General features: G+C 39.4%; 1 protein-coding gene across 3 annotated transcripts in view; it reads left to right on the forward strand.

Annotated features, from left to right (window-relative positions):
* Positions 1 to 23,264, forward strand: part of LOC144069088 (uncharacterized) — a 42,577-nt gene continuing 19,313 nt past the window's right edge. The window contains exons 1-4 of one of the 3 annotated variants that reach the window (XR_013298385.1): positions 1 to 298; positions 5,644 to 5,833; positions 15,091 to 15,210; positions 16,444 to 17,218. Coding sequence is in view for 1 of the 3 variants with exons in the window: in XM_077594179.1 (XP_077450305.1) it covers positions 260 to 298; positions 15,091 to 15,210; positions 16,444 to 16,626 (342 nt within the window). In the remaining 2 variants the exon portion in view is untranslated. Of the gene's footprint in view, positions 299 to 5,643; positions 5,834 to 15,090; positions 15,211 to 16,443; positions 17,219 to 23,264 lie in introns of those variants that run through there. The other 2 variants (XR_013298383.1, XM_077594179.1) reach the window with 2 other exon arrangements.

A 23,264-nucleotide genomic window follows, 5' to 3' on the forward strand; every position in this document is an offset into this window, starting at 1 on the left:
CATTGTCCGTACGTCAATGAGGCTAAAGCTAACTCAGCTAACCTCAATGTGATGCTTGGACTCCCTAAACCAGCGTTAATAAGAACTAACTGTGCTTCTTTTAAGTTGGAATGGATGTCGGAGTTAGTGCAAATAGACGAAAAAGCGTTGAAATTGGGGGATGTATTTAGTTTTTCGAGTAAGAAAGGTTTGTTCTATAAAACATGAGGTGAAGATAAGTTGTGAGAGAGTTTTCAGATAGAAAAATAGGGACTACTAAATGAGCTACACTACCTCAAGGAAAGACGTAAAAAATCGGGTAAGTCAGAATTATGCAAATTCTAGTGCCATTTATTAAGATGTTTTATGTATGGATATTAATAATTAAATGTAATGGCTGGATCATTTATGGGTAGTAAAAATACACCTGGTGATGGCAGGTGCAGGGGTTAGGTTTAGGGGTTACTCCGGAAAACTCCTGAGAACCTCCCTAAAATTCCAAAAAAATGTTCGAAAGCAATCATTTGAGAAAAGTACCACATTTACAATTTAAATGCCTCTAAATTCACACCATCCGCCATCTTGCTTATGCATTTGATTGTGATTCATGTGAGTTACAAGTTCTGATGAATGATTCGTCTTGTGCGACTTCAGCATGGCAATTGATTGGTAGCCTCTATTTAAAAAAAAAAATATATATATATATATATATATATATATATATATATATATATATATATATATATATATATATATATATATATATATATATATATATATATATATATATATATATATATATATATATATATATATATTTATATATATATATATATTTATATATATATATATATTTATATATATATATATATATTTATATATATATATATATATATATATATATTTCTTTTTAAAATGTATACATATATTTTTAATTTTTTTAAAGTATTTCTTTGTATATATTTTTTATTCATTTTAAAAAGAAAATATATATATATATATATATTTATTTTTAAAATGTATACATATATTTTTTATTTTTTAAAAGTATTTCTTTTTATATATTTTTTATACATTTAAAAAGAAAATATATATATATATATTTCTTTTTAAAATGTATACATATATATATATTTTTTTTTAAGTATTTCTTTTTATATATTTTTTAATAAATATATTTATATATTTTTTAATATTAATATTTTGGGGGTTGTTTTTTCTCAATGCTGAGTCCTTGTAGCAACCAGAGAACAGGAGAGTGACTTCTGCTTGCGAATATCAGCGTGGATTATCACATTTTTATGAACTTACAAAAAAAAATGAAAATACGTGATGTAGTGAAGCCACTATATTTGAGGGATTACTGTACTCACGTTTTGGATTTAGCTATCACGTCTACCCTCCTACAAACAACACGTCAGAATGCACACGTGAGCGTTCTACATTAAAAATAATACAACATTTTGACAACGTGCAAATAGCCAAACTTATTCCAAACACAACGTTGCGTTTCGAAATGAAGCGCTTATCAAGATGCCTGACAAAAAATCCCTATAATTACAAACTTAAATACAGTGTATTTACTTGCATTTTTTAATTGAAATTTGGGGAGTTGAAACCCTTTGTGATGCTGGCAGTAAATTCGACTCTGGTTCGGCATGCAGATGTTGCCCACTGGCTCCAAACGGTGGCCTGAATGCTAATGGGATGTTGTAATGAGACCTTTGAAGTCGGCAAAAGCACACTGTTACAGAATGGTAATGTGGAAAAAAACCCTCCTATTTGAACGGTGAGCGCTTTATGAGCTTTCTCTTTGACGCCGCATCTCTCTCTGCCCACCACTTCGCTCCGATAGATCCGCCATCGCAACTCGGCCCTGCGAAAAACCGACGTGCGGGATGTAGCGATCCGTGGGAAAAGTGCGAGAAAGAGGACCCAATAGGGATGGAGCTGGATTATTGGTTTAAAGAGAAGCGGTGAGAGTGGAAAAAGAACGGTGGTTGAAGAAGAATACGCCTAGCACGGGGGCGTCAAACTGTTTCGGGCCGCGTTGCGGTTCCGGTTTCCTCCGGATGGCCTTGATGCGATGCGGGATGTTCAATCACAAAATGCAGTTAGAATCCCATTAGAGTAATACCTTGAGATACGAGCTTAAAGCCTTCCACAACCGTGCTTGTATGTCAAATCAAATTTTCCCATTTAAAATAACTAAAAACAAATTAATCTGTCCCTACCCTCTGAAAAAAAAAAGGAAATTACAATGGGAAGACATGTTTTTAATTGTTTCTCCTTTATCCATATTCAAAGAAGCCCCGCCCTCATCGTGAATATCACCGCGCAGCTTGAAAAGAGCCACCTAGTGGCCGCATCGTATGCTCTTATGTCAAATTGTTCCCGTATCTCAGGGTTAAAATGTGCTCGGAATTTTGCTCATATCTCAAATGTCTCGCATGTTGGGACACTCGTATGTCAAGGTATTACTGTATCCACATTTCGGAATTTGTACACATTTGTGCATTTTATTTTGGGGGAAAAAACAAGTCGATGCACTTAGTTTACTTTCATCTCATTTTCTGAACTACTTTATCCTCATTAGGATCGCAGGGGGTGCTGGAGCCTATCCCAGCTGACTCCGGGCCAGAGGCGGGGGGCAAAAAACGTATTAAAATGTATTTTTATTCCCACAATGTGTGTATATTTCCAATTTTTTTGAATGTGGGAGGAAACCGGATTACCCGGGGGAAACCCACTCATTCCCGCGAAGAACATGCAAAATCCACATAGATGGACATGACCTGGATTTGAACCCAGGACCTCAGAGCTGTGAGGCCAAGCCGCTAACCACTCGCACCACCGGGCCGCTAATTTACTTTAACGGGCCACAAAAAATAATGCCGCTAGTTTGACACTTTCTCAACTTAAACACGCCCACTTTTGCTGCTGCATAAACTGAGGTCAGCTATCAAAACGCCATCATTTCTTGTTTCAGAATTGACCTTCAAATTGACCTTCAGTCTTTTGTGTTTCCTGTCTGTCTTCCAAAAATCCCCCATAACCGAAAATAAGGTCGAAAAAGAACAACCCAAATACACCCATTCGCTAGCAAGTGAGATTTTTTTTCCCCACCGTCGCATGCATTACGGTGATAGGTGAATGTCATTTTCAAACAATGACATCCTAACAAGCGGTTTAAATATATGTCAACCTGAAGACACCATTGTGCTCGCTTCTTTGTGCGCTTTTGCTGTAATTGTCGACAACCTTGAGAATGTTGACAAGCCACAGACTCACTTTAGTTCCCTCCCTACTTGACAAAGTCATTAGAACTCAACAAAAAAAACTTCTTTACTGCATTGGATCAGTGCAGTTTAGCTTGTGGACTGCAATAAAAAGAAAAAAAAACGCATGCTAACGGTGTGTTTGAGTTTGATTTATTTCATAAGGGACCTGCACATAATAATAAACATATCTATATTCATGTTAGTGAACATATATTTGTAAATATGTAAGATTGTAGCCAAGGGCTAATTTCATCTTTAGTCCCTTGTGTAGGTTGAGGGGAAATGATACACCAAACACCCACAAGTAGCACAGTTTTTGACAGCTTTGTGCTTTAAGATGATTGGCCAAGAGGTTCAGAGATGGAAGTTCACGTATGCTAATTGCTATTGAGTTCCAGGTATGAAGAGAGAAGGTGTTTTGGCTAATTTAGCACTCTTTTTGAAGGGAACTACACATTCACCTCTAGAGCCAGCCCTTAATCACACCCACAAGTAGCACAGTTTCTGACAGCTTTGTGCTATAAGACGATTGGCCAAGAGGTTCAGAGATGGAAGTTCACGTATGCTAATTGCTATTGAGTTCCAGGTATGAAGAGAGAAGGTGTTTTGGCTAATTTAGCACTCTTTTTGAAGGGAACTACACATTCACCTCTAGAGCCAGCCCTTGTTAATGTGTTGGAATTTTTTTGTATAAAATCTTGCAGTGAAGGAGGAGCTTTGTGATGGAAGATTTTATAAACTAAGGTGGCATCTACATTTTGAACCGTATTGTCCAAGTTCAGGTGTTTGTGTGTTTTTTTTAATATCTGACGGTGCTGGTGCATTTTTAGCCTTCTGTTCCGGCTTTCTCCTTACACTTATTTTTTCATTCTTCCCTTAAATCACCCCTATTAAAGCCCATTTCCATGCCAGCATTTGCACTCTGGGACTGCTACCGCACTTTAAAACTATTTCTGTTTCATGGTGCTTTTCGTTAGCTCTCTTGCACCCGAGTTTTTTTCCCCAAAAACTTCAGGGCCAACGTGTCACTATTCCCATGCCTTATTTTCTCTCTAAATTGTTTTTAAGGCGATAATAAGGCTATAACTGACAGTAAGGGAAGGGAGAAAACAATGGGCTGCGTTTTAGAAGTTCGTCATGCACACTAACGAAAGTCATTTGGTGCCGTAAACCTCGCTTTTGTGAGCCATTTGGGCAAGTTTTAACTCTGCCGTTAGATAAAAACGGCATAAAAATATTTCTAAAACGGGAAAGAAAATGGATGCTCTTGTAAAGTTATTTTATATATTCAATTAAAACCAGGAACACACAGAAAAAATCGTTCAAGCTAAAGAGCTAACGTTGAACCCTAATTCATTGATTGAATAACAGATTTAATGAAAGTGCTATAAAAACACTTATCAAGAGGGGGGAAATGCTGTAGTGGACAAACTAGCTAAAGCAGCAAAACAATTGAAGAATAAAATTACTAGACTATCGCCTTAGTTTCTTTCCAGTGAAATTTACTGTATTTTTCCAACTAAAAGTCGCAGCAGACAATGAAGAGTGCAATAAATAGATTTGTCACACTGCAGTATACGACATTTTTGGAGGGGCAAATTTACATTTTATCTAAAACAAAAAACAGACCTGTTAAAGTAACAATGATAAAATGGAAAACAACTGGCTAAATAGGCAAAACATTTTTTTCAGATATTTTAATCCTTTAAAAAAATCGAGAGAAAAAATACATATATACATATATAAATTGCAGACAAAAAATGACTGAAACGAGGGTACGGCTTAAATGCGCATAAAAACACAACATGCACAAAACTGCAAGTTGACGAGGCCACGACGCGATGACGTCATGACGCAATGGCGCAGTGACGTCATGACGCAAGACAATGCGGTCGATACGGTCATTTATTTCAAAATGGAGAAAAGATACACAGATAAAACGTTAAACAAATTTTATTTTGACGTCTATGAATGAAATTCAAGAAAAAAATGGACTATTGGAGTAATATGAACCATCGAAAGAATTGAGATAAACATCTGGTAAGAAAATTGCCAGCCAAACTATGAAAAAAAGCATGACTTAGGAAAAATACGGTATATATAATATTTCATTTTACCAAACTTTAATAGCATATTCATTGAAAATGTCGTCATTTTACACCACGTTGGCTCGATTTGATTGAGTGTACAGATCTGACCCGATGTCAAAAAGTATTACATATAAAAATCAATAGAGTTCATGACAAACTGATCTCGGACCACAACTCACCAGGGTCCATAAAGGCATCACGCAAGGTGCGCCGCTAACGAGACATATAAAAAATAAATAAAAGGTGCGCTTTCAATTTTTAGTGGCGCTTAACGCGACTCATCTTTTTTCAAGCCCATCATTCCCTGCCATCATTCCTTTCAATCTCACGGACGCGCTTATGGCGGCTTTGACTTATGGAGTGCTTTCATGATGCGTGCCAGTGCCATTGAACCTGACCCGGCCGGCGCCACGACAACATGCTGACGGATGCTAATGTCAAACATCACCTTGCTGAGCCAAGTGGATCAAAGCTTAGCTGCAGGTATATATTCAAATAAATATGTATTCTCCAATTGTAATCATATGTTTTCATCCATTTTCTCGCACTTCAAAGCGCTAGTGTTAAGTGTTTATTATTTTCAAATCTTGACGACAGCCATTGCCTTTTCATGCCTGTGACTCAACAATGTCAATATTCAATTCGATAGAATTATTTTTCTGCTTGTTTTGTATTGGATTTGACCACTTGTGGAGAAAAAAGTATGTATGTTTAATCCTTATAAAGCATGATTTATGAGTGTGTGTGTGTGTGTGTGTGTGTATGTGTGTGTATGTTAAGATTTTCTCACTACGTTTGTCCAAACCATGCAACATAGTGAGTTGAAATTTTTCATGGTGGCCAGAAACGGCTGTCGAATCCTAATAGACGAGTGATTGAATTTCTTTACCTTCTGTGTAAACCCATTCTTTTATTTGTTAGTGGGTATTTTCCTGGTGACTTGGGGAAATTAAGAGGTACGTCTTGTTGAGTCTGCTTACTAATGGAAAAACAATCTAAACTAAGTGATATTTTTTTGTGGATGTTTTTTTGTAGTAAAAGTTTTGTGGGCTTTGCGTGGAAGTTTTATCTGCCAATGGAAATTAATGACAACCTGAAAAGAATTGGGTCAATGTAAATGAATGGAGGTGGTTTTGAATGAAATGATTTTATTGTCGTTATACAAGTATAATGAGATGTAAAGCTTCACCATGAAGTGCACAAATAATCAATTTATATTAAATAAGTAGTCAACATAAGTAGTCGACAACATAGATAGGTAGTCGACAACATAGACAGGTAGTCGACAACATGGACAGGTAGTCGACAACATAGACAGGTAGTCGACAACATAGACAGGTAGTCGACAACATAGACAGGTAGTCGACAACATAGACAGGTAGTCGACAACATAGACAGGTAGTCGACAACATAGACAGGTAGTCGACAACATAGACAGGTAGTCGACAACATAGACAGGTAGTCGACAACATAGACAGGTAGTCGACAACATAGACAGGTAGTCGACAACATAGACAGGTAGTCGACAACATAGACAGGTAGTCGACAACATAGACAGGTAGTCGACAACATAGACAGGTAGTCGACAACATAGACAGGTAGTCGACAACATAGACAGGTAGTCGACAACATAGACAGGTAGTCGACAACATAGACAGGTAGTCGACAACATAGACAGGTAGTCGACAACATAGACAGGTAGTCGACAACATAGACAGGTAGTCGACAACATAGACAGGTAGTCGACAACATAGACAGGTAGTCGACAACATAGACAGGTAGTCGACAACATAGACAGGTAGTCGACAACATAGACAGGTAGTCGACAACATAGACAGGTAGTCGACAACATAGACAGGTAGTCGACAACATAGACAGGTAGTCGACAACATAGACAGGTAGTCGACAACATAGACAGGTAGTCGACAACATAGACAGGTAGTCGACAACATAGACAGGTAGTCGACAACATAGACAGGTAGTCGACAACATAGACAGGTAGTCGACAACATAGACAGGTAGTCGACAACATAGACAGGTAGTCGACAACATAGACAGGTAGTCGACAACATAGACAGGTAGTCGACAACATAGACAGGTAGTCGACAACCGTCAACATAGATAAGTAGTCGACATGAATTAAAGAATGTTGACATGTATGTTTTTGGCACTATTCTTAAATCATTGAAAGTGTGTGTGTGTGTGATGAGCGGTGATCTGGGAAAAATAAGCAGGGTGTTTAGTTTACTCATTTTACACGTTTATATGTTCTTTTTCTTCAGTCAAAGCATTCCCATAACTCGTAGTCCAAAAACTGCCCAGACTGATGTCAACTGACCTTAATGGTCAAATTAGCCCGTCAGCTGGAATAAGAGGTTGACACCGTCTCACCCCCAGCCGTCCATTACAGCTGAACCCACCGTGGCATCATCACAACGGACTAAAACGCTAAATCCACAAGCCGTGGTGTGTCTTTCTACCGCTGTTTTCTTAAATGCCAGCGTCAGTCAGCGATAGGTCAGGACAACAAGCACTTAAATACGGCTTGTCGCTGATTAATGAGAGGTGTTGCCGGTGGTGGGGGATGTTTTGTAAATAGCCGCGGGTGAATCAGGCAGGCGTCCGGGCGCCTCTGGGAACGCCAGCGAGACACGTGTTTGGACTGACGGCAAATCCAATCAGATCCCGGCGAGCCCGCAGTGGCCCAATTTGCCACCGCTACGGCATTAAGAGGCACCGATGGACTAATGGTAGCAGATTAGCGTCACTTAGCAGAAGATTGGTGTTCGCACGTCGCTTTATTCGATGAGAGGCCAAGTGTTGATTGGCCGACTGCAAGGAGGTAGCGGCGTCCAGTCTTGGATATTACCACGCGGTGGGAAATCGCTAATGACGTACATGGTGTTTGTTGAGTAAAATCGCTTAGTGAGGAAATTGGGTAAGGATGTTTGAAACAAAAATGGGATGTATTAAGGTTGGCGCTCAAAATGCCAGATTCGTCATACAAGTATGAGAGCTTTTGGGTGATTTACCAACTACGGGAAACTTTGTAAAAGTCAGCGACCAATCAATTTAAAGCTGGCTGGACCGGTCGATAGGTCCATTGCAGTTGGACAACAATAGCCTCTTCTCCTTCCTCGTTTCTTCCCCCTCAAAGTGAGGAGACTAATGTTAGTTTCTACTTTGTGTTGCTGTAACGAGCACATGACGTCAGGCATTTGAGATAAAATCACTCAAGATGTGCTCCGCTTAAAAGGTTTTAGTCGGGCGAGGGTTGAAAGGATCAAGCGGCAAAATGGTTATGGAGTTTGAATGGAAAAAAAATGATTGACGTCCATTTTTGATAGAAGGCGGTGAAATGAATTATGTCAAAATAAAATGTTCAAGAGTTGCAGAGGTAGGTTACGTGACGTTGCGTTAAGTGAAAATGTAGCGTTATGTTACTTTGCGTTCCGTTACATTACGTTATGTTATGTTACTTTGCGATGTTATGTGATGTAAAAAAAATGAACCGTTCTGTTGCATTGGTTTATTTTACGTTGCTTTGCGATGGTTATGTTCTGTAAAAGAATGGAGCGTTATGTTACAAGGCGATGAAATAAATTATGTCAAAATAAAATGTTCGGGTTGCAGAGTACGTTACGTGACTTTGTGTTATGTAAAAAAACGAAGCGTTATGTTGCATTTGTTTATTTTGCGTTGCTTTGCGTTGGTTATGTTAAATAAAAAAATTGAGCATTAAGTTACAAGGCGATGAAATAAATTATGTCAAAATAAAATGTTCAAGAGTTGCAGAGTACGTTACGTGACGTGTTATGTAAAAAAATGAAACGTTATGTTACATTGCGTTATGCTACGTTACTTTGCGATGTTATGTAAAAAAAATCAAGCGTTATGTTGGATTGCGTTATGTTATGCTACTTTGCGTTGTTATGTTATGTAAAAAATGAAGCGTTATGTTACATTGCCTCATGTTACATTTTGTTATGTTACGTTGCCTTATGTTACATTGTGTTATGTTGCTTTGCGTTATGTTATGCAAAAAATGAAGCGTTATCATATTTTGCGGTATGTTATTATATGATGTTACGTTGTGTAAAAAATAGTGCTATATTACTTTTCGTTGTGTTAAAAACAGTTTCATGTTACGTTGTATTAGCCTAGGTTAAGTTAACTAAAAAATGAACTCTTCAATAGTTACAGGATGTTATGTTAGGTTAACTCATGCCATGGTATGATATGTTCTGTTTTGCTATGTATGCGAGTACAAAATTTGGGGTGTTTAGAGTTTTTTGCACATCATAAATAGACCAGATAGATACATGTGTAGATTAGAAGCACAGATTGTATTTTAAGACCTACGAATGCGTCATGGGCTTGGTTTGACAACTTGGATGCCTGTGGTCTGGAGAGTAATTGCTCCTATTAGTCCGGAGTGTGTCTCTGTCTCCTGCCTAATTCATTTTCTCTCATCCGTGCCCAGGTGGGAGGATCCTTTGTCCACTTCTTTTTCTTCTTCTGCTTCTTTTTGTTCTGCTGCTTGACACAAAGCAGACGGCGCGGGGGCCCGATTGTTTGTTGTGTCGCTGTGATGAAGAGGATGATTTAGAGCGCTGCGGCGTCGGGCCTGACCAACGAATCTTTTAATTCCCTCACATGCGTTTTTTGTGCTGGCTTTTCAAGGACAAGAGGCAGAAAAAAATGTTATTAGCTCACATGCTTACCTTTTTTGTCACTCACTGATGGTGCAGTTAGAAAAGTAACTGGAGCATAAGTAGCCTTGCAAGCTAAATACTCTTGGCCGATTCATTGATTCATCGTACAGTCACGTCTTGCCAACCAAAGTGTATAACCGATCTGATGATTGAGCCAATCAGGTGCAGCCGTGACCAGGAATCCGCTATCTGCTCGGATACGATGGCGGAATGAATAAGTGAATACGTCGTACTCCAGTACAAGTCAAACTACGCAGCCAAACTATGGAAAGAATGTGTGACGTACCGTCCGAAAACAAATCTCGCATCAATCTCGTGTAGAGTATTTTCTTCACTGTAAGGCGCACATTCAATGAATGGCCTATTTTATCATTTGATTCAGATATAAGGTGCACTGGATTGTAAGACGCAATAATAGTAATGTAGGCGGTAGTGGTATTAGTAGTAGTAATAGTAGTAGTGGATTGCGTTATACAGCCATTAGAATGTGCTGTAGTAGTAGAGAGTAAAGTTATACATCCACTAGATTGTGTTGTAATAGTAGTAGTAGTAGTGGTTGTAGTTGTAATAGTGGTAGTAGTATTTGTAGTAGTAGCAGCAGCGGTAGTATTAGTTGTGGTAGTAGTAGTGGAAATAGTCATGGTGGTAGTAGTAGTAGTGGAAATCGTTGTGGTGGTGGTGGTGGCAGTAGTAGGAGTGGAAATAGTTGTGGTGGTGGTAGTAGTAGTAGTGGAAATAGTCGTGGTGGTGGTAATAGTAGTCGTGGAAATAGTCATGGTGGTGGTGGCAGTGGTAGTCATGGAAATAGTCGTGGTGGTGGTAGTAGTAGTAGCAGTAGAAATGGTGGTGGTAGTAGTAGTAATGGTGGTGGTGGTGGTAGTAGTAGGTAATGGTGGTAGTAGTAGTTGTAGTAATGGTGGTAGTAGTAGTTGTGGTAGTAGTAGTTGTAGTAATGGTGGTAGTAGTTGGGTGTCATACTTCCACTAGATCACGTGTCAAACCGATTCCGCCGAGGGCCGCAGTGGGTCCTGGTCTTTGTTCCAACCGATCCAGTGCCGACATTTTAACCAATCAGGTGTTTTCTAAAATAAGTAGCATCTGACTTTAATTAACTGATTACACTTGCAAAAGGTATCCTCTTGTTGAGTTGGAATGAAAACCTGCACCCACTGCGACCCTTTGAGGACCTGTTTGACAACCCTGCACTAGATGGAGCTCGTAGTAGTAGTAGTAGTAGTAGTGGTTAAGGGTTGTGTTATACAAGCACTGTGTTAAAGTGAATTTCACACAGTGATTAACGATATAGATTCATATATGAGGCGCAGTGCCGGTTTTTGAGAAATTTGAAGTCTTTGAGTTGTGCCTTATAATGGGGAAAGTACAGTACTTAAAAACGTCAGCTAGAGTCATCGACCCCCTGCCACTGTGTGCTTGTTTCGTTCCCAGCTCACTTTCCGTCTGTCCCGTTTCAATGTGATCGCTGTGTGCCAGCTTCTCCACCGCATGGACAAAGACCATATGTGTTTCCTGAGCAAAAGGCCATCACTCTCGCTAATTAGCTGTTCAAATCACCTCTGAGGCTCTTTCCCTCCATCCAGTCACCCCCTAATTTTAACAACACCCCTCGGAATTTTAGCTGAAGTCTTTGTCCCGCTCGTTACGGAGGAAGACAAATTAGGCTCAACCCGGACGGTTGTCCCTGTAACTGTTGTTGCTCCTCCTGTTTAAGGCTGATGATGGAATACCTGATAAACTATCGCATTGTCCCGAATATAAGACGACCCCCTCTTTTTCAAGTTTAAAAAGACTTTTTGAAGACCAAATGTAATTTTTATACCCCAAAAAAATGACCGTACATCTGAAACAAACGATTATAACAATATATTGGGCAGAAATGGCATTATTATATAGCGCCATTCAAATCATGCAAAAACTGCCTATCACATCTTAATATCTGAACAATTAAGTATGTAAACAAAAGTGCACTCACATTGGTAAATAAATGCCTTCTGGTTTTTAAAATGTAAATTAACCAATCTACTGTGATCAAACAACAAAATTGCAATAACTGCATCAACCATCAAAATGTTCAACATTCGCTCGAAACATATATGGCGCCATCTAGCGTTATGAATGGCTATAACGTCTAGACCCAAATTTAAGACGACCGACATTTTTCAGTCTTATTTCAATGCAAAAAAAAACGTCTTATATTCGGGGCAATACAGTATTTTGTATAAAGTCACACAATGTTGGATTGGCAGCTAACTGTGCTAAGATAGCACATTAGAAAGATCAAGAAAGCTCCTGAATCCTGAATTATGAAGTGTGAAGGTAAGGCCAATTACGGCTTGTACACAAATGGAGAGAGCAGACTGTAATTGGGTCAGTGCTTATTGCCTGCAACACACCTGAACTGGAGGGAAACGGCGTTCATCAATTCTACACACTGCAGCGCAAATTTAACATATACATCAAGACCTTAATTAAGGCATTAGGATGGTGATGATCACTTTACAGAGTGTCAGATGATAAATTGAAATCCCAGAAGGCACCGTTTTATTTTTAGTTGCTTTTTAATCTTTCATCTCACGTTTCTCGATTTTCTCTCATGAGGTGGCTTATTTGTTTTTCCAAGCAAATCAATGCAGTATACCTAAAAAAAAAATTGTCACTTTCTCAGCGGTGTCGTTTCATTTTCGTCTCTCATTCCGAAATGGGCGGAGCTCCCTTTCCAGGTCAATGATAAAAACCGGGTTCATAGGGAAGGAAAGTAGTTTAAAAGCTCACTATCACCTCAGGGGGAGGAATTCAATAGATTGGATGATGCTGAGCCACAACTCGTAGTCTTTTTCTTTTAACAATAAAAAGAAAAATCACAAAAAAGATGTATCCCATTTTGATATTGGCTAGAAAATCTGAGTCGTTGCTAGAAGTGATATACCCGAAGGTAGGCTTTTTTTGTGTCGTTTCATTGGTGTTTTAATTGTTTGTTTTCAAGAAATTACATTGCAAAAAGACAGTGAGTAAAAAGCATATTTACTCGCATATAAGCCGTTTTTTATTACTCCAATAGTTGTCACTTTTGAAAAAGAAATAAAACGAAAAAAATCAAAGTGGAACATTTTTTAAATTACAAAATCGAGGCTACTCGCGTCTGGCCAGTCAGATCACGTTTAACTAGGTTTAGACAGCAGCGCCCTTGGTAAGATGGCCACGCCCCAACCTAGGTAAGATGGCCTCACCCTGAGCGAGCAATGACGGGAACAAGAGTTTTTTTCACGTTTTATGCAAGATACGTATGTTTTTTTTCCCCAAAATTTCATTCATAAACATAAAAATAAATTCTATTTAGCATTTTATCTGTTTATATTTTCTCTATTTTGAAAAAACTTACCATCAGCTCCATTGTCTTGCATCATGACGTCAGGGCACCATTGCGTCAGGGCGCCATTGCGTCATGACATCAGGGCGCCATTGCGTCATGACGTCAGGGCGCCATTGCGTCATGACGTCAGGGCGCCATTGCGTCATGACGTCAGGGCGCCATTGCGTCATGACGTCAGGGCGCCATTGCGTCATGACGTCAGGGCGCCATTGCGTCATGACGTCAGGGCGCCATTGCATAATTTCATCGTTTAATAATGGGAATTGCAATCATTAATAAGGGGAAAATTTGTCTGTGGTTCACAGGTGTGGTTTCAACGTCGGGTTTCTGAACGGATTTCGGGTTTGAGAAAGAAGCGTTTAGGAAGCACGTTTTTTCTTTTTAGCTCCTTTTCAATAAATGGCTGAGGACAAAAAATCGAGCGCTCTCCCAACTCGACTGTTGTGGTGATGATTTGCAGTCAGAACCCCCGCAGAGCTGCAGACTATTCAAATACCAGGCAGTCCCACCCGGGGGCCTGTGGCAGGGAAAAGCTATCGTGACTTCTCCAAAAAAGCTCATCTTCAGCTCGGCGGGTGCGCCGGTGTAAAACTCCTCTTTGCTTTTAGCTCAAAATGAGCCGAAAAATGATGTCCTCCAAACCTTTTTTCTCTCTCACATGTTGCCAGATTTTTTTTTCTTTTCAGATATGGAAATGTCATTCATAAAATGAGTTTGTCTGGCAGACATGTAGTTTATAATGAAATGGGGGAAAAAGAGCATGAAAGGCTGTATTTTATATCATTGTGGAGGAGAGATACAGAATTTGTGTTTGAAATTCGGGTTGCAAAACAAATAATGGAGGCTTTTTTTTCTCTCTGAGGGCCACTTTAAAAAGACAAAGGATGTCAGGGCTAACTTAAAGTTCTTCCACTTTATTTGTAGAATTTTCACCCCCATATTCATGGTTTTAATAGGGAGTACAAATATGTTACTTTGAAGGGAAAATCTTAAGAAAAATCATCACAAGTGGAATTTCTGAGATACTATATGAATATTATTAGGGTCAATATCATAAGGAAGTTAATATGTCCGTCTTTGTAAATTCAAAATATCAAATTATTAAATTTGACAAAAGAAATAAGTCTATCTTGATGACAACCTGATGCTTTCTAATTACAGAAATTACAATTTTCTTACCAGAAGTTTATCTCAATTCTTTCGATGGTTCATATTACTCCAATAGTATGTTTTTTCCTTGAATTTCATTCATAGACGTCAAAATAATTTTTTGTAGCATTTTATCTGTTTATATTTTCTCTATTTTGAAAAAAAATGACTATCGGCCGCATTGTCTTACGTCATGACCTCACTGCGCCATTGCGTCATGACATCATCATGTCATGGCGTCTTCAACTTGCAGTTTTGTACATGTCTTGTTTTTATGCGCCTTTAAGCCGTACCCTTGATTCAGTCATATTTTTTTTGTCCGACAAAAGCGACTTATATGCGAATAAATACGGTATGTTAGCTTTGGTCAACTTTCTTAATACAATATGATTTCTGAGGATGTAGGATGATGCATAATGTATCCCAAAAGAGCAATTTGGACTTAATTTTCTCACTTACTCCATTTTTTTCTTTTCTTCTTGCCTCAGGCAGCCCACAAGCGACGTTTCCAAGATGAAGACTTGTTAATAGGAGAGGAAAGAAATGAGTGGAAAGTCATCTGTAAGGATTTCTGTCATCTTTTGGGTGTCATGTTGGCTCGTCAGAAGGTAAGATTGCTTTGCGATACGTGTAAAATCTCATGAATGTTCTAGTCAAAACTTAACAAATGAAACTAAATAACATATGCTAACGAGTGTGTTTGCTTGGATGGCATCCAAATTAATGTAGAATTAGCATTTTACATAAAATAAGAGGCGACAGCTGTAAAATAGATGGATTGAAGAATTGGAAATTGGGATATTTCTCAAGGTAAGTCTACCAGAACCTTAAACAAATTCAACAATGCGATTGACTAGCGAAAAATATGTGCCTTTTAACCATAAATCAGATGGGAAGAACTTCAGGATAAATCAATGGCTTGATGGACAAATGCAGATCTGATGGCCAATCAATAGCGCAGTCTACTTTTTGAACAAAATCCACACAAAATCGAATTAACACGCGGCAGGGATTTATGGTGACTAATTTAGGGTACAGAGTGACTTTCATCTAAAAGGAATAGATGGATCATTTTGGTGTTAATAGCTGTATGTTTTGTCAGTTTTTCTTTCTTATTCCAGTCTATGGATTTCGGGATGTTTTTGTTGTACTCTCCTATAGTAAAAATATTATTAGGGAAATTAGCTTTTACTCAAATTTTGGTTTTATTTAACACACTGCTAAAAACAACTGGTGAGAATGCACACGTGTCGTTGAAAAGGAAGTGAGCACGGTACTTTCAAAGTAAAGGAACGTTTTGACACCGTGCAAAATGTAAAACTTATTTAGAACATGACGTTGCGTTTCGGCAAGGTAAGTGAAAGTGGCGAACCAAAACTGAAAACTTTCATCATTTTAGTTTATTTTTCATGTAAATTGCTGGAAATTGCTTGATTTTCAAAATGATTTTCGTCATTATGCGTATTTTGGATAGTTTGGTCAAAACTGGCGTAGCAAACTACGAAAGACTCGTGGTATTTAGCAGCTCTGTGGAACTGAAAACACGACAACTGGATTGGATTGGATCGGATCTTGGGACCACATTCGTTACCGTCTCAGACTCCAAAAATATCGGGGTGCCGATACCCATGCTGAGTATCGGATCCGGACATCACTAATCCCAATCAGTACACAATTCGCTGGTGGTCTTGCAAACGAATGGATGACTTGGTCCTAATCCCGACTAGCAACGGATCCTGAGTAAAACCAGCCTTTTCACCCAAAACCAACAGAGAACCCGCCAACTGTAGTCTTCCTGTCACCATTTTCCCCAAATACTAAAACACTGTGTTCCCTCGAAGCGAGCCCAACTATGGCGCATCAGTCCATTTGGCGGCCATTACCGCAGTGACCTCCCGGTTCACCGCAGCGGGGTGGTGTATTACAAGATATTCCAAGAACCGACGGGACGTGCTGTTCTGCCAATAAAACTTCTACCGGGGCGAGCTCTGAGAGAGAGCGAGGTGCCCTTGTCAGCCTTTTGAGCTTATCACCTGCAAAGCCAGGGGGGCTCCCGCTGCTTTGGAAAGTCACCGGGAACAATTTAGCCTCCATTGTTGAGTACACTGCGAATACGCCAGCGCAGCAAGCCGACTCCGCAGAGACACCCCCAGCCAATCAATAGCCCGTGACTTCTGGAAGACAAAGAGACGAGACCTTGCCAAGCCAGGAAACGTTGGCCACCGGGTGGAGCGCTAGCAAGCGTCTTTATGTTTGGCGACCGGCCAGTGACATTGGAGGCAATAAGGCATGGAACTGCCAGAATTCAATTTGAAGTCGCCGTAGATTGTGAACGCACAGTGTGAGAAAAGATTGTTATTGTTAGTATTTGTGATATTGTTGCGATGTACGGTGTCAATACAGCAGTCAAGATTGATGTAGTAACATTGTTACTTGGTACTACAACGGAGTATCATAAAATGAGATCAGTACTGCTTTGTACTCAATAAAATCTTTGGTACAATTCTATACCGAAATCCCAATGCCATTTAAAATAGAATTTAATTTTGTACGAGCTGAAAAGGGACATGAAATACAAATGTTGATTTGTTCAAACTGAATCGCAGACATATCTTCAAATCAACATGTCTAAAGAAGAAAAACCGAAGTTGCATCTCATTTTAACGAGAACAGAGGGTACTACTTCCCAAATTTTGTGACCCGCAAATGTGACACAGACTTTATATTTGTGTGGTTTTAAAGTTTTTAAAACTCCAGATCAGCATTTACTAATTATGGTGAGATAACAAAGCTTTTTCAAGGATCTTCAAGGACAGTCAGTCTTTCAGTTTTCATGTCTATCATATCAAAATATGTCCATCAGGCCTGAGCGCAACATGGAGCAATCTATTAACAGGATTATCTCACTAAAACCAGGTCATTTTAATACATGAACGATGTCAAAGTTTAAGTTTGAATTATTTAATAAGGGGGGCAGCACATATTAATAAACATTTATATTCATGTTAATGAACGTATATATGTAAATATGTAAGGTTGTAGCCGATGGCTAATCTTCATCTTTAGTCCTTTGTGTAGGTTGAAGATAAATGATGACACATACGTGACACGCCGTTTTAGACAGCGTTGTGATCGCAATTTTGTTGGTCTAAAAGCCAGGCTTTAAGATGATTGGCCAAGAGGTTCAGAGACTCAAGTTCACGTATGTTAATTGGTATTGAAATCCGGTTATGAAGGGAGAAGGTGCGTTGGATGAATGCAGTGTTTTTGAAGGGAACTACACAGTCACCTCTAGAGCCAGCCATTGTTGATGTGTTGGAATTTTTTGGCACAAAATCTTGCAGTGGAGGAGGAGCTTTGTGTTGGAAGATTTTGTAAACGAAGATGTTTAACAGTATTGTTCCAGGTCAGGAATTTGTTTTTTGCCGAACATTTGCAGAAATTCGTTATTGTAAACATCATTAGAAAGATGTTTGATTCATGCACCGTACCGACTTAAATTGTATTACTTGGTGAAGAAAAATAAATCATACAGCTTCACGAACCACAATATCAAAGATATCGAATAAATGTTCAAACAAGATTCCAGATTTTTCACATCTCGTTCCTCCGCTTTGTAGCTCAAAGCGAAGCCGCACACTGTATATAAATGCAAGTACAAAGCCCACTCAAAACAAGCGCCCACCCACATAAAAAAAAAGAAGCCAGTGAAAATACGCATTAATAATCTTCGATAGTATCCAGGTCAAAAAAAGAAGTCCAAATTCATGGCGGTCTTTGTCGTGTATTTTCACGGATGACAAACGACGACGACGTGCGATGTCACACGGCAATGGGGACGACAGGCAGCTTGCGTGGGAGGCTCCCGCGGTCGATGGAAGCCGCGAATCCGGGGGTGCTCTGATGAGTTTGTCTGGAGCCCAGCTGTGGTTTGCCTGAAATCCATTAGAAATCCTCCGTGTGTTTATGTGTGTGTTTTTGTGTGTGTGAGGCAGAGGGTGCACTTTGACTGGGAACCAGGCGACCTATCTCAAGTGTGTGTATGTGTGTGTAGAGGGGGGTCTTGAGAGGCAATCAACAAGCCTAGAAAGTCGCGAGGCATCAGAACAGGCCATGACTAACATCCCACGAGAGTCCGACAGGGGCCGTCTTTGGAAAAACAAGATGTTTGGACGGGAGGCGATTAGGATTTTTTTGTGGAATACAAACTTTGACTACTGTTTGTGTTCTTTTGTAACCAGTATATGGCGAGAGACATGTTATCTGGGTGCTATTAGCCCAAAAAAATAGCTAGCGTCGTACCTTTACGGTCTGTAAGGCAAAGCGTTGGATCGTTGGTGCTACACACCAGGGTGTTGATAAACTAGTAATCATGATGCATTGATTTTTTTTGATAATGTCATGCACGTGTCAAAGTGGCGGCCCGGGGGCCAAATCTGGCCCGCCGCATCATTTTGTGCGGCCCGGGAAAGTCAATGATGAGTGCCGACTTTCTGTTTTAGGATCAAATTAAAATGAAGAGTATAGATGTATATTACATTTCCTGATTTTCCCCCCTTTTAAATCAATAATTGTAATTTTTTAATCCATTTTTTCTGTGTTTTTAGTTCAAAAATCATTTTGTAAAATCTAAAAATATATTTAAAAAAGCTAAAATAAACATTGTTTTAGATCTATAAAAACTGAATATTCAGGGCTTTTAATCCAGTTCTTTTAATCCATTCATTAAAAAAAAAATCTAAATATTATATCTAAAATGGTCTGGCCCACGTGAAATCAAGTTGACGTTAAAGCGTCCCGCAAACCAACCCGAGTCTGACACCCTTGCTTTAGACCATATTTTATAACCATTTCAACAAGGATTTGTATTTGTATGTATTTTAGCAATATTGGGTAAACTCATTCATTTATTTAACAGATCATTTGTATAAGATTATTATCATGATGCATCTTGTTTTTTGTTTTTTAAAGCAATAAATCTTAGATGGGTGTTAAAAATCTCAGCGGTCTGTGCCGTTCACACGATTGACATTGCGCGCCATGTTGCCATTCGAAGCACGCGCGCCGCCAGCTGATTTGTATGAGCGGCGCATCACGTGGATCAGGGCTCGCAGGCAGCCGGCATTAAAAGGAAGCTGTCAAGCTAAGTGCACTCTTCAACCCGTGTGGGGCCACTCTGACGTGTTTCCTGACCCGTGAATTGAAGTCTTGTCAAGATCTGCTTGCGTTTTTGCCTCTCAGGTTGTGATGGAAGGGCTTGTGTGCTAACACCGTCCACCTCCAAAAATGCTTCCTGACCTGCATCGCTTTCATTTGCCCCAAAAAGCGCCGCAGTTAGCAGCGAGCTAACCCGAGGGTCAACTTCAGATGTGGTTCTCGGGAATCCATGATTTGCTGTTTTGATACAAATTGTATTGTAAACGTACTGCACATCCCAACATTGATAATACATGAATACACTAGTCTTCTTTATACATTAATGAACTTTAACAAATTGTTTTTTTTGCTGGGCAACAAGTTCCTTTGCATAATTTGTTTATTTCTCGCAAAATGATGATTCATTTACTAGTTTTGTCTGTAATTTATCAGAAATGAATGATGTTTTTCAAAGTAAAAACTTTGTATTTTCATTTAGGTCATCGGTTATATTGAGTAAAAGTAGGAGCAAAGTTCGTGAATATTTATCATTAAAATTTGGATTAAGTTTAAAATAGTTTCCAACTGATTCAGCGATTTAGATGTGAAAAAAAATCATAAATTAGTTAGTACTCAACAAGAACAATTTATCAACATAGGTAAGATACTGTATTTTTTTACTACAGTAATACGTACATGAACAAAGATTAGCCTAGTACTACATAGCCACGTAGTTTGAGATATTGTAGTACTAATACTGCAACAGGAGGACCAGGTTTTACATCATTTGAATTCATAAGTGCTTTTAAAATGATTTAACGATTATTTCACAATGAATTGATGTGTGGGGATTAAAGAGTTTTAGTAGTATTACCTTGTATTTTTCTACTACAGTACAAAAGAACGTGAGGTACTCCATAAGCGTTTGATGTAACATTCTGTAGTACTAATACTAAGAACTGGGATCAATAAGTACAGGATGTGACATATGGTTTGATATGATACGAAATCGTACAAAAGAAATAGTCTCATTTTCGTCCACTTAAAGAAGGCAATTACCAGCAAAAATGGAACAAACACATGACTTGCGAGCTATTATTAATCACTTCTTATCCTGCAAATGATTCCACAGTCATTGGGGTTGCTTTCACAGGTGACTTGATCACGAGGGAATGAAAGACACAATGAAAGAATGAAAAAAAAATGATGGCCGAGCACTTGCCGTTTTTTTTTTACATTTTACTTTGATGTATTGCCAAAAAAACTGATGCTAAGCAGCAGAGATGCACCCTCGAGAGGACCTGGAAAGCCCGGAGGCAGGCGGGGGGTGGGGGTTTTCGGACTAGAGGGGAGGGAGCCATGTTTGGAGGCATTTTTAAGGAGGTCAGTAATGGTAGCGTGGAATGATACTGGCAAAACATGTCTAGGTAAAGTCAGGTTACAGTTTTATTTCTCTGTCTAGAATATTAATATCCAGGCCTTATGAGCTCATGATAAAAAAGATGGCAATGTGAATTTTTTTCAGTCCATTGCCATCCATTTTCTACTTTAAATGTGATAGGAAGAGATTCCTGTAGAATTTTGTATCTAGAATTGATTGACAGAAAATAATCGACGTATTTAACTAACGTGTTTTCTCGCATATTAGCCGCCTCCGCGTATAAGCCGTACACTTGAAATTGTTGAGTTTCACCATTTCTGTCTTCTAAGACACCCCCTGATTTCCAATTTTCACCTCCATATTCATGGTTTTAATAGGGAGTACAAATGTGTTACTTTGAAGGGAAAATCTTGAGAAAAATCCTCCCACGGAAATTTCTGAGATACTGTATAAATCGATTGCTAGATTGCACATTCCGAAAGGGTGTTGCCGACACGTAGACAAATTCCAAAAGGAAGTCACGTGAGCAGTACAACCAGGAAGTGTGTCCGTAGCGGTCTAGTTTGTCATCCCTTGGTAAGATGTCGGCGCCCTGAGCGAGCAATGGCAGGCACAAGTAAGTTTTCTTTTCACGTTTTATGCAAGATACTTTTAAATTACTTGAATTTAATTCATAGACGTCAAAATTAATTTTGTTTAGTGTTTTATCTGTTCATCTTTTCTCTATTTTTCCGCATTGTCTTGCGTTATGGCGTTTTATCTTTGTCACCTTGCAGTTTCGTGCATGTCAAGTCTAATTTGTGCGCATATAAGCCGTACCCTTGATTCAGTCATCATTTTTTCTGACAAAAATGGCGTATATGGGAGAAAATACAGTAAACTTCTCATGAATGTCTTCAGATGTGAAGTCGTACCCAATAGCGCGAAAACAGAAAAACGAGAGGCAATTACCGATGCACCACTTAAGATGTTAATGCCAGATAACTTTACAAAAAATTAAAACCGGGACAAAGTTAACAAAATAAAAACTAAACAGGAGAGATCCACACCGACGAAGACGCAAACATCTCTTACGTAAACAGGAAACAGGAAAACACACCCATCCGCCAACGTGACAAAACTACTGACACATTCAAAAATTTAAACCAACCGCCCTGATCTTGACCTTCTATGATTTTCAGTCAATACCAATCAACACTGTTAATATCTGAGATTTGCTCACGAAACACTTTGTATCGAAGCTCGCGGCTTAGATGTCGCAAAAGGATCAATACAGTTGTTTACCCGGATTCCGTATGGGTACACAAGCAACATTTGCTCAGCTGGAAAGATGACACGAGTAAAAAGGCGGCAGAGAGGCATCCCAAAATGGGTGGCGTTCTGAAAGAGGAGAGGTCAACGGGGATAGCCTGAAGCTCTCAGCCCGGCGAGAAGCAAAGAGATCCTGGCAGCTCTCATGACGGATAACAAGTCACCTGAAATGGCTTCCTGGGTGGCAGCCATTAGACAGACAATTTGCAATCATCCCTGGCCCAATTTCTACCCCTGCCGCCCCCCCACCGCCACCGCCACCGCCACCAACCTACCACCTCTCTGTCTTAGTCGTCCCTTAAATTATAGGGCACCTCGCTCCGGAGCCCCGTAAGACCTTGGCGCTTTGAGTGACAGCAACTTAACTAGTTTGGTCAGAGAGAGCGAGAGAGAACGAGAGTGGGAGTTGTACTCATCTCACATATGCCATATCACTTGGGGTACTTTAGACGGTTTACTAAAAGGATGTTTTGCCCTTGGCAGAGGGCTGAGTGACATGGCCGTGGTCCTTTTCCGTGGTTAGCATGTCCGTGTCACGGGTCTGAGATGGAGACTTCAATCCCTGATGGGTTGCGTGGGTTTTCTCCGGGTACTTGGTTTCCTCCCACGCCCCAAAATGTGCATGCTCGGTTGAGTGAACACTCCAAATTGTTCTATGTGGCTGACAACATCGTGAGGGTGCACTCTGGCTAATGACTGTTGTTAGCTGGGATAGGCTCCAGCACCCTCGTGGACTTTTCAGTTCAGTTGATGTATTTGAGCAAAATTGGTACAGTAAATGTTGTGATGATGTATCGATGCGACGATTGACTGGACACTGATTCGGGGTGTCCT

The sequence above is a fragment of the Stigmatopora argus genome, chromosome 2 (genome assembly GCF_051989625.1).
Source record: "Stigmatopora argus isolate UIUO_Sarg chromosome 2, RoL_Sarg_1.0, whole genome shotgun sequence".
In the NCBI taxonomy this organism is placed as follows: Eukaryota; Metazoa; Chordata; class Actinopteri; order Syngnathiformes; family Syngnathidae; genus Stigmatopora; species Stigmatopora argus.